Source organism: Rhinolophus sinicus, chromosome 14 (genome assembly GCF_057876585.1).
Source record: "Rhinolophus sinicus isolate RSI-liver-muscle chromosome 14, RSI-T2T, whole genome shotgun sequence".
In the NCBI taxonomy this organism is placed as follows: Eukaryota; Metazoa; Chordata; class Mammalia; order Chiroptera; family Rhinolophidae; genus Rhinolophus; species Rhinolophus sinicus.
Window position 1 is genome coordinate 105,588,107 of NC_142514.1, and position 12,489 is coordinate 105,600,595.

The window sequence follows — 12,489 nt, forward strand, 5'->3', positions numbered from 1 at the left end:
CTAAGATAAGGATTATATTGGAATTGATTAGACACTGCAGAAAAGATTAGTAGACTTGAAGATACAGCAATAAAACCATCCAAAATAAAACAGAGAAAAAAATTTTTTTAAATAAATAGCACATCAATGAACTATGAGATAAAAATCAAGCAACCTCGTATAAGTGTAATTGGAGTTTCCAAAGAGGACAGTGGCAACAACAACAACAAAAATTTTTTTTGAATGGCCAAAATTTCCCAAATTCAATGAAAATGATAAACCCAAGATCCATGCAGCTCAATGAACCAGTAAAAGAAACATGAAGAAAACTAGATTAAGGCACATCATAATCAACTTGCACAAAACCAGCCACAGAAAAATAACACATTATGTACATGACAGATTTCTTATAGGAAAAAATGCAAGTGAGAGGACAGTGGGATCACATTTTTATAGTACTGAAAGAAAAAAACCTGTCAACTTAGAATTCTATACCCAGCAAAAAACATATATATTTCAAAAATGAAGGTGAAAAACTTTTTCAGACATACAAAAGCTAAAATAATTCATCACCAGTAAGCCTGCACTATAAAAAATATCAAAAAAAATTCTTCAAGCAGAATACCAGATAAATGGATATACACAATGGAACGAAGAGCTACAGGAATGATAATGGAAAAATACGTTAAGATTTATTTAAATCTTCTTAAAAGAGAATCTGTTTTAACAAAAACAATACAGTGTCAGACTTATACATATATAAACGTAAATTTATAAACAGCACAGCCTCTAGCAAATCAGGGTCTGGGAGGAAAGGTAAGATATATCAGGAACTAAAGCTGTAACTTGAGATAAACTACAGTTTTATAGAAATTATAAATACTACATACAACTCTAACAATTAATCTGAAAGACAGAGGAAATGGCTGACTTTTTTAGAAAGATATAAATTATCCAATTTGACTCCTGAGAAAGTAGAAAACCCAAATAGATCAATAACCATAAAGGAAACTGAGATGGGAATGAGTTACTTCTAAGACGCTGATAGTTTTATAAATGAGTTCAACAAGTCTTAAAGAAACAGATAATCCATATATTATTCAAATTTTTACCAGCGCATTAAAAAAATATAAGCTTATCAACTCATTCTACAAAACTAGAACCACTAATTCCAAAACCAAACTAAGATATATTTAAAAGAATACCTCATGAATACAGATCCAAAACGTCTTTAAAATTTAAAAAATAGCTCTACCATGTGAGGGCACAGTGAGGAGGCAGCCATCTGCACAAGAGATACCTCACCAGGGAGCTGGCAAGCACCTTGATTTGGATTTCCCAGCCTCAAGAGCTGTGAGAAATAAATATTTTAAGCAAAAAATAAAAAAATAAAAAAAATTGAAAAATAGAATTCTAGAGTATATTAAAGGCACAATATATTGTGATAGTTTTAATAATAGGATGCAATAATGGCTCAGGGTTAGAAAATCTATTTTTTAAAAAGTTTTCTATGTTGAAGCCTTTTTTAATTAATTTGATGTGTTCATTCATTCGTCAAAAATTTATCGTCATATATATCTATATATATAGATAGATATCTATAAATGTATCTACCTAGATAGATATACATGCAAGCCAGGCACTGGATACTGTGAATCCAGGGGTGAATAGATATGGTCTCTGCCTTTGAGCTACCTAGAGCTACAAATAAAAAGAATATTAAAATATATAAAGGCTATGACAAGAGAAATACAGGGTACTATGGGAATACATAAATCCGTACTTAAACATTAGAGTGCTGTTGGCATAATCCTGTTGAGATGGTTGCCCACTCTAGGATGGTGGCTGTTGACATAAGGAGCATGGGCCTGAACATAATCAGAAAGTGGTATAGAAAGTTTATGGTTGATTGGATGGGGAAGGGTGGAGTCAAAGATTCTTTGAGAGGATCTTAATGTGTGTTATGTATAAAAGGATAAAATAAGGGTCAAATAAGTTTGGGAAATACAAGGTTAAGTATAAACAGCTTTCTTTACTATAGTACTTGTCAGCAGCTTTGTGGTGCTGTTCTTTGTCATTCTCTACTAGAAAGTGACAGTGCTAATACATAATGTTTACCAAACCTTTGATTACAGAACCTTACTTTGCACACTCTGGAACACACTCTGGGAAAACTGCCCTCCCACAGTCTCCTCCATTCTACTGCTGTAGCTCACAATACCTAGGTGAATTGTCTTACCAACTGTATTCAATTCTTTGATGCTGTCTTTTTCTACCCCTTTACACAGTACATTTAGTTTGGTTACTTTCAACTGGGTTAGACCGAAGTGAAAGAGATTCATTGGAACTTCACAAGAGGTGCCCTCAAAGCCATTAAAAAAAATATTCTGAATCAGGATCACCTGTGAATCAATACGAAAGAAATTGAACCACAAATAAGTGGCAATAAAGCAGTATTAATTTTTGTTAATATCTACAAATGCTACTGAATAAATTTTTATATCAGATACCTGAAAGTAACAGGCTCATTTGGAAACAAATCCTTGTATTAAACTGCTTAAGTAAACAGTTTTGATCTTAATGCTCTATGTTGAGTAGTTGGATAGCTCCATTTACCTAAAGAGAAAAATGATATGCATTTATAAACAGAGAAAACCTGAATGTACATAAACTCCTAGAGACCAGGGAGATTAAATTAGCTTACAATGCTTACAACTATAATCCATGTGTCACTGAAAATCTGATTCTAAAATATTAAATTCAGTATGTACAAAAGGTGTATTTCAAGATACTCTAAAGAACAGACATTCTTAACAGCAGGAAATCACTGAATAAAAGTATGGTGCTAACTTTTTGTGTACGTTTCTATCATGACATCAAAAAAATAAGACACACCCCTCCTTTTTGTTTTCAATATATTAAAAAGTAACAGTACAAATGCTGTAGTTAATATTAAAAAGGATCCAAATATTTCAAGGAATGAATTTTTATAAACAAGTTCTACAACGAAAGGAAAACAGTATCTTCACACATAAAAGTTTTGTTAAACAAGATTTAAAAAATGTTTAAATCTAAAGTGTTTAAGACTAAACTCTTTCAAACGTTCAACTAAAAAGGCAACCTGTACAATCCTCATAAAATGTGCCCTTCTACACATGCGCTGGGCACTTTGAAAATGGTAAATTTTTAAAGTTTGAGTGATAGAGGCAGCACTTAAAGGCTTTGTGAAACTTTTTCCAAATAAGTATACTTCCAGTAAACCATTTTACCATTTTATCGGACTGTATATTTAGATTTCTGCTGTTCCTGAAAAGGAGGGTTTTACATTAACACTGTATTTTTAATGTTAAAAAATACATTTAGAGAAATTTAACTTCCTGAGTGACTTCAGTCATACATCAAACATGATTTAATAAGGAAATTCTAAAATTTTAGAATGAAATAGCATGTACAGGCTTACACTAACTTGAATGTTTTCCATTACATACACCAAAATCTGATTCACTAACAAGCAGGTTCTTGCAAAAAAGATAACAGATAATGAAAATATTTGCTTTACAATGCAACCAGTCCATAATACAAACCTCCCTCAATTGTCTAAAACAATTAGTAATTGTGGCACTTCTTTTGCATAAAACCCTTTCCTCTTCATAAAACCCTGAGGTGAAAGGTTATTAATGTAAAAACTAGAACCACAATTCTTCTCATTTCTATTAGACTATAGCTATAGGTTTTAAAATTTTTATAAAGAAATGTAGCAACTTGTAAAGGTCCTCTGTACAGTTTTAACAAAACATTCCCAGACCAAGCTAGCGGAAATGGCCTAGAATGACCCTATAAAAACAATGTCCTTTGAACACTTGTTAGTGTCGAGATGAATGCCATTTTCCAGCTCTACTGTCTCTTCTGTTATCATAGTCATGGCCCCAGCCATCGTGATTCCTATCTTCATAGAAGAAATCATCTCTGCTTCCTCGGTAATGATGGTCAGACCCATGATCAGTGTAACGCTGTTCACGGTTGTAATGTCTATCTGCTAAGTACGGATGAGAATTCTGTCTGACTTGACGCTGTGATGAAGGTGTATCTTGGCGCCACTGAGAGCTCGAAGACTGGTTAAAAGTATGATTATGTGACTGAACTGATGGGGAAAATCCTGACTGATCGAGATGTGGAGAACCGTATTTCCCACTATATGACATCTGTCTCAAAACATTGTTCATCTGAGGGAAGAGAAAGAGAAAATGTTAACTGTAAATATTTACAGATATCAAAGCCAATAGATATTTGGTCACAGTTAATCAGATAATGATGGAAAAGCAAAATCACTCTTGCCTAGAGGAATCTTAAGTTAAACATAACTAAAAGTAGTACAATAGCTTCATTCATCCCAATGTACACCTACAAGATTGGTGTACATTTAACTACTACTCCTTGCCCTCAGGAATGCAACTTAGAAGGGAAGAAGTCATACAAAATGACTATAATGTGAATCACTGTGGGATGAACATAAACAGCCATGAGCTCAGTATTATTAGGAAAGGCTTCATGAAGGTGGCATATGATCTGAGTATTAAAAGTATGAATGGAATATTCTAAGGAAAATATTTTTTTGCGGGGGGGAAGTATGCAAAGGAAAAGAAATTGCACAAACAAAAGTAACAGGGAAACACAGAATGGGTTAATAGACTACCAAGTAAATTCTGGCTGACACAGGTTATAGATCTCATAGTGAATGGATGGTAAGACTAAGAAGCTTTACTGGAATCAAACGACTGAAGTGCCTACTAAGCAGGCTCGAGAACTCTGACTTTATCTTGCAAACAATGAAAACTCAAATTGCCAGGGAAAGAAGCAAAACAGAGTTATAATATTAATTCTGAAATGGTGTGTGGGATGGACTAGTGAGGAAAAAATGGAGACAAGTAGTGACTGACTAGAATAGTGGTTCCCAAATTCTATCTGTGGCTAGATATTAGCCAAAGATGACTTTCTTTAATGGCATACAGTAAAATGAAATAAAGAAACAATATGTAGGTAAAAGTTGGCATCCTTTTATATAGCTCTTAACTTTACTATATTCCACTCTTATATTTTTATTTTGTAGACCTATGAAATTCAAAAGCCTAGGAACCACAAGCCAAGATTGTAATTTGGGCAAAGAAAATAAAATAAATGTAAAAAAAAAGAAAAGAAAAAAATGAAAGACTTGACAACTGGAAGGAAACAAACATGCAACAGTAAAATATACCTAAAATTTTAAGCTTAATCTTATGGTGATATTATAGAAAAATGGAACATTAAAGAGGGAGCTGGTCTAAAAGACTCCAGTATATTAAAGTATTAAAAATTAAGGAGAATATATGATTAAAAAGTCACTCAGCATAAGTTCCAAGAATATCAGAGAATGAATTTCCAATATTTGGAACACATACACACACAAACACCACCCCAACAATGGTTGAAAAATACAAATGTTAAATGCAGTTCTTCTACCTATCTTCAATCTTTAAATATATATTTCATGCCAGTGAAAACTAAAATCTACAAAGATCTACAAAGATCATGCAAGTCAAACCAAAATTTAAGAAGTTAAGAATTATCTGAACAGGGGCAGCCGGATGGTTCTGTTGGTTAGAGCGTGAGCTCTTAACAACAAGGTTGCCAGTTCGATTCCTACATGGGCCAGTGAACTGCACTCTCCACAATTAGATTGAAAACAATGGCTTGAGCTTGGAGCTGAGCCACTGGTGGGCGATTTGCTCAGTGGTTAGAGCCTGGTGCTCATACCACCAAGGTCGCGGGTTCCATTCCCACATGGGCCCATGAGAAATAACAGGTTTGAGGTTGGAGCAGAGCCACTGGTGGGCAGCTGGTTGGCTCAGCGGTTAGAGCATGGTGCTCATAACACTAAGGTTGCCAGTTCGAGTCCCACGTGGACCAGTGAGCTGTGCCCTCTACAACCAGATTGAAAACGACTTAATTTGGAGCTGAGCTGCACCCCCCAAAACTAGATTGAAAAAATGACTTGACATCCTGGAAAAACACACTGTTCCCCAATATCCCCCAATAATAAAAAATAAATAAAAATTAAAAAGAATTGTCTGAACATTTTAACTAAGTGTAATTTTTTTTTTAAGCAACTCAAGTTGAAAAAAATCAACGTACTACTGCTTGTCTCTGAAAATTTTCTGGAGAAGAGAAAGATCTCTGATTTACTTGCGTTGACGGAGTCATGTTATCCACAGTCCTTTCATACCTGCAAAAAATAAGAAAACCAACATATAATCATTTATTGAACAAGTATTTACCACATACCAATAAGCAAGACATAACTCTCAAAGGTAGAAAAGAACAAGACAAACAAGGTTACCTGCTTTCATGGAGGTGCTAAGTAAGCTCATAAGTGATATACTGAATGACTAAAGAGCAAGAGAGAGATAAAGGATTCTAGGTTAGCTTGGCTGGTCAGGGATGGCCTTTTTAAAGAGACATTTGAAGCGAGAGCTGAATATTTTACCTGGAGGAAGAACATTCCACCTGAGGGAAAGACTAATGCAGAGGTGAGCAAACCATAGCCTGTGGGCCAAATCGTCCTTGTAAACAGTTTTAGTGGAACATGGCCATGCTTTCTTGTTTTTGTATTATCTATGTAGCGCTACAATGGCAGAGAAAGAAACTGTATGGCCTGCAATGTGTAGAATATTAACTATCTGGTCCTTTATGGAAAAAAAATCGTCAATGCCTGGGCTAGTGCAAAGGCCTAGATTGAGAACTAAAATGAAAAGGATTTGACCAATTACATATGACAGATGAGGGACAGAAGAAATAAAAAATAAAATCTAGATTTTTTAGCTTGAGCAACTAGGCAGACACACACTGAGACAGGAAAAAAAACAGGTTTTGAAGAGTAAGGAATTAGGGGTCTGCAACATAAATGGAATATTAATTTTAAGAAGTTATACCTTACTCCTCAGTTGCGAAAGAGGTAACTTGCTGCACAGAAAATCTCACTTAGAAAATGTTGTAATTTTATTTTAAAATATGCCCTTGAAATCAAATTATCAATTAATTTGCTTATAGTTTAGATCTTTTTGAGTTTTCTTAAATCAGTGACATATCTGTATGTGAAGGCAGTAAAAACTGTAATTTTACTTGTATGAAAATAATGTACACTCTAGGCTTTGATTAAAACTAAAGTACTTACTTGCATATTTTTTCCCCAAGAAATTCTAAGTGGGGGTTAAAAGCTTTTTTCCTCCACCTAAGATACCTTTCAAGTTTCCATAAAAGTGGATGGAGATGCTCCAAATTTCAACTGTACTAAGAAATTTGTAAACACAATTAATTTCAGCTGGTAAGAAAGGATGCTAAGCAGGTACCTTTTTTACACTATTGCTTTGTTACAATTTTACCTTCCAATATCTTTTCATATCCATCCATTTCTCTCCAGCTCTTGGCACTACCCTAATCCAAATCAGCAACCTAACCCCGATTAATTTCCTTGCTATCTTGCTACATACTAATACCAATACCTTAATACCAAGAGCTTCCTAACTGGTCTATTTTCACCCTTGTCCTTCCAATCCATTCTCCCACTGCAACCAGTTCTTTAAAATACAAACCTGTTCCTATTACTACGCTACTGAAAACATTTCAATGTCTCCCTACAGTTCTTAGGGTAAAATTCCAAAATCCAGATTATAGCCTATAAGAAAGACTGTATCATCCAGCCTCTATCTAATTCACCAATATCATCCACTACTCTCCATTTCTCATTCATTATGATCTAGGTACAATGTACTCTTTCAGGTCCTCATTCATTTATATCTTCTCTCCTTGTTAAAACTTTCTCCAAGCACTTTCTACTCCTTCGTTTGAGAACTTATTGTAGTAATTAAACAGGTAGTCATCTAAACTTTAAGCTCCATTAGGCAGCACGCATATCATAAGCTGGACTTGATCACACTGCCTGGGTTTGGACCCCTGCCCACTGCTTAGGAGCAGTTCGACTTGAGCAAGTTAACCTCCATTCCTCATATACAAAGAAGAGATAATAATCTTCCCTACCTCATAAGACTGCTGTGAGGAATAAATGAGATCATAAATGCAAAACCTTGGTAACAAAAACCCCGACATATGACAGGTATTTAACTTTCTTGAATGAAGCCTATTATGATTGATAAATAGTTCTATGGATATACCAGGAAAAAAACTATCCCTGGTAAAATATCAGCCTCCCCAATTTCATTTACTTAAATAAGATTAAGTAAATATTCACATGGTCTCTTTTCTAACCCTCAGGGACTGGAACGGATTTTAGAGATTATTTAATTCAACTTCTTTTCCCTTACAAATGGAAGGATAGGACCAGGCTCAAGATTTTACAATTGGTAGAGGCAGACCTAGAATCCACCTCTATAGAATTCTTAGTCCAGTAGCTTGCTTACTAATAGGTATTTTTAAGCTGCCAATAACAACCAATTAGTGGTCATAAAACTAATTTGAATTTTTAAAAGAAAGTAACAGGGAAAACTGAGTTTCCTGCAAGTAATCAGGGTAAGGAATGCTTTGAGAAATTTTGTTTCAGTTATATATATATATATATATATGTTTCTGCAAATGAACATAAACATAGTTATACATGTATCTATTTTAAGGGTACTATATATAATGTGTATGTCTATAGTCCCCTTAGAATAGATGCATATGTAACTATAATTCAACATATCACTTCTAAGCCTTTTGGCTAAGATCAGTTGTAATTTAACATAGAAAATAATATAGAAGAATAAAGAGGTAGGAACATAAAGAAGAAAACCAATCACTCATGCATTGAGATCACTACCTAAAAAACATTCCTTACAAATGACTTTAACAATAGCTGAGAAATATTACCTGCTAGGAGATGTGGAGGTGGGGCTTGAATTTCCAACATGATGCTGGGGATATGACAAACTAACATCCTGTGAGGCATGGCTACTTCCTAAAATGAAATCATTTGAAAAATTCTTCTTGATAGAAAATTTAATTTGAAAGTGTCTCCCCCACCCTAAATCACTCCAAAAAGGTACATATAGGCTAAAAGAGAAAAACTCAAATTTTAGCAGACTGCTTTACAGTTTCATCAGAGTAAAAATTCTAAGTGTTTAATAACACATATATCAAAAACAAACGGTCCCGAATAAGGTAATATCCAATGTATAAATATCCATTCTGGCCATAATATTCTGATCCTCACACTAAATTGTAAGACTGGATACATGAAATTTCATCCTCACATGATCAAGAATCAAAATTTATAAAAGTAAATTACAAAGCAGCCAGGAAGAGTATTTTCGGAAAATAATCCTTGCTCCCTTCAGAACCTGAATCCAAACCCAAGTCTTTCTAACAATATAAACTCAGTTCTAAAATTACAACTTTCAAAACCCATGCTGTCAATGTTACCCATCTTCAGGGGTACTATTTACTATTCACAAAGCTCAAAGTATTTTCACCCGAAACAGATTCTTTAAAACTGAATAATAAAATTAAAAACAAACAAAGCAGCAAATAATCCCTTTTCCCGAACAAAATATCACTGAATAGTTACCGGATCTAAACTGAATTTTGATGGGCCTTCCAAAAAGTTTGATTCCATTAAGTAGATTCATTGCATAAGGAACAGATACTTCATGCTTGAAATTCACAAATGCAAATTGTTTTGGTTTACCATCCTTATCTTTTGGAATTTTCACTTTTATTACTGGCCCAGCCTATAGAAAAAAAAGTTTACAATTTAAATAAGGCAATTTCAGGAAAACACTCGAATTTTACAAAGTTTAAAAATAACAAATATAATCAGGAATTCTAAAAAATAAACACAGATTCCCACCTCGATTAGAACAAAGGTACTCAGATATAACTGAAGATTAGATTAATTTATTTAGGGAAGGGAGTCCATGAGGAACTAGAAACACAATCACAGAATTTACATTTCTCAGCACTTTATGACTTCAGCAAGGTGACCAACATCCATCACTTTCCCACTCCATGGAAACTAAAGTGTATTAGAAACAAGAAAAAGTGGTTTTCTTGAACCAAAAATTCACTTTTGTATCGATTAATCAAACATCAGTTGTGGAAGGATGGAACTGGAGGGTACAGACTACTTAGAATTTTTAACACATTTTAATACAGAAACACAGTGCTGCTTTTCTACGGAGTATTTGAGTCTATTTTAATGTTGCAATTTTATAAGAAACTTAAGTGGAAAACAGATACTAAGAAACTGAAATATAATTTGTCAATCAGATAAATCAAAGACAAAGTATCCTAAGGGGAAGATGCAAGAAGGAAGAATAGAAATAAAACACTACTCTATTTAAATGTCTAATCACTATGCTGTACACCTGAAACTAATGATAGTGCATGTTAACTGTAATTTTAAAAATTTTTAATTAACTTAGAAAGAAACCAGAAACACTGCTTAAAGACGAACCCACATGTATTATGTCCCTTTAGGACCCCTGAATATTTATGTCGGGAACGCTTCACTGAGTATCCCTCCACCACCTTTAGTCCTCACTTTGGCATGAACTAACTAGGTTTTTTAAAAATAAGGCGACACCCAGCGAACGCCTTTCTAAGTGCGACCTTCAGCCTCAACCGGCCCACCTGTCGGATGCCTGGACTGATAGCCAAGCTTGCGCGAAAAAAGCCAGGAGGAGCGATGGGCCGCCCCCAAGAGACCGGAAAACGAAAAGAAAAGTCTGATCCCAGCCGCTTACCTGGTGGAAAAGCTCGAAAAGGAGCTCCTCGGTCACTTTAGTTTCAAGGTTGCCCACAAAGAGAGTGCGATCCGCTTCCGCTGCCGCCGCCCCCATCTCAGCGTCGCCCCCTCCCAAAAAAGGCCTAAGGGTCGTCGCCAATGCACCTACTGCGCACTCTCTGAAACCTACGTCCTCGCGCTCCCAGGCGTCACTGACGTAAACGTCAATCACGCTCGCTCTCGGTCGGCGTCGACGTGCGCTGACGCACTGCGCATGCTCGCGAGGAGAACGCTCAAAGGCGGCTTCATGATCCGCTGCGACTCTGGTTATGGGTCGCGGTGTATTTGGTCCCGGTGTCCGAGACGGGCTGAATTGATCTGTGGAGCGGCGGAGGGCCTACTTTGACTGAGGGACATCACAAACACAGCGGGTAGTATTTGAAGATGGCCCTAAATTATGTGTCCATGTCTGCCGGCGATCAAGGAAACAGAGTGGCCTACGGCTCTTACCACGGCGACTTCAGCCGGTCGGCCTTAGCGTTGGCAATGTTCTCTGGAGACAGCTTTCTCGTTACCTGGCCCGAAGCCGTTCGTCCAGAACCTACTCCCCGGCAGGCGGTGCGGCCCAGCGTTGGGACCGAGAGCCGGCGGGCGACGGGTGGCAGCTGGAGACCAACGCACTTTATAAAGGGAAGGGACCCTGAGGGGCGGATCCGAAACTGTCAAGCGAGATTCTCACCCTACCCGACCCCTGGGGTTAAACTCGATCCCCTAAGAAGCGGCTGCAACAGCATTTGATTGCATTTGGAGGTTTTCGTCTTAAAATGAACACCTCCCTCCTCCAGTTAATTAGCTCGTTAACAAGGCCTCTCTAAAATCCTTTCTTGATGCAGCCGCAGTCTTATTTTTAGAGGGGTGTATTTTTGTTTTAATATTAAAAAACTTAGGAATCCTGTTAATATAGCCTAGCACAAAGGAAAATGTTACTGTTGCTGAACTCAGATGGTTTTAAGCGGCCAGAATGATTAGTTCAGGAAGAGGTGGAAGAGATTTTTTTCCTTAGGTGGTCACAAAGCTGCGCCAGTGGCACCACCCTTCCCAGAGGTCAGCAGTCCTTTTATTCACCCTCTGTGCACTGCGTTCAAACAATGGATCCAAATTTCTGCTTCCCACAAGTCTTACCTCCCGTTCCTGGCAGATTCTCCTACCTTGAGACTTGTAATTGAGCTTCCTTAACTGCCTGCCTTTCTACCTCAGACTGTTCCCTTTACCTGTACTTCTGTTGGTGAAAAGGAAATGCTGCAATTTATTACCCTGGTTTATCTTTCCTCCTATGGCCCAATAATCCTATTACCTTGTTTTTAACATTTACCCTCTTCCGTTTTCCATCTCCCTCCACTTTTTCTTTAGGAATATCTACAATCTTCAACCTTAACCATACTAAAAACAAAAACAAAAAAAAACTTAAACCTTGCTACTCTTTCAAATTATCAAACCAATTTACATTTCTTTCTTTGTCAAAGGCTCCAAATGAATTTTTATACTTTTATTGGTTATTTTATTACGTGCATTCAATCTCAGCTTCCTTAATCAGAATCTATTCTCCCAAAATTAACAAAACATGGAAACATTAGATCTTCTCTGTGGTAAGCACTGTGGAGGAACTTGACACAGTCGTGCCATCAAGGAGACCAACATGTATACTGTAGATGGAGAGGCCAGTAATAGGTAATCACCACACGGGACTGTTATTAGGT

General features: G+C 36.3%; 2 protein-coding genes across 3 annotated transcripts; one reads left to right on the forward strand and one right to left on the reverse strand.

Annotated features, from left to right (window-relative positions):
- Positions 1-646: 646 nt before the first annotated feature.
- RBM7 (RNA binding motif protein 7) lies at positions 647-11,016 on the reverse strand. 2 transcript variants are annotated; one of them, XM_019753339.3, is made up of 5 exons: positions 10,752-11,016; positions 9,575-9,737; positions 8,878-8,965; positions 6,199-6,238; positions 647-4,202 (listed from the first exon to the last, which is right to left on the reverse strand). In XM_019753339.3, the coding sequence occupies exons 1-5, from the start codon at positions 10,845-10,847 to the stop codon at positions 3,843-3,845; spliced, it is 747 nt and encodes a 248-aa protein (XP_019608898.1). In that variant the 5' UTR covers positions 10,848-11,016; the 3' UTR covers positions 647-3,842. The 2 variants fall into 2 exon arrangements, with proteins under 2 accessions (XP_019608898.1, XP_019608897.1); XM_019753338.3 differs by having other exon boundaries at positions 6,148-6,238; positions 10,752-10,959.
- A 3-nt stretch (positions 11,017-11,019) lies between these two features.
- C14H11orf71 (chromosome 14 C11orf71 homolog) lies at positions 11,020-11,612 on the forward strand. The gene has a single exon (XM_019753341.3). The coding sequence runs from the start codon at positions 11,177-11,179 to the stop codon at positions 11,528-11,530; it is 354 nt and encodes a 117-aa protein (XP_019608900.3). The 5' UTR covers positions 11,020-11,176; the 3' UTR covers positions 11,531-11,612.
- The last annotated feature ends 877 nt before the right edge of the window (positions 11,613-12,489 follow it).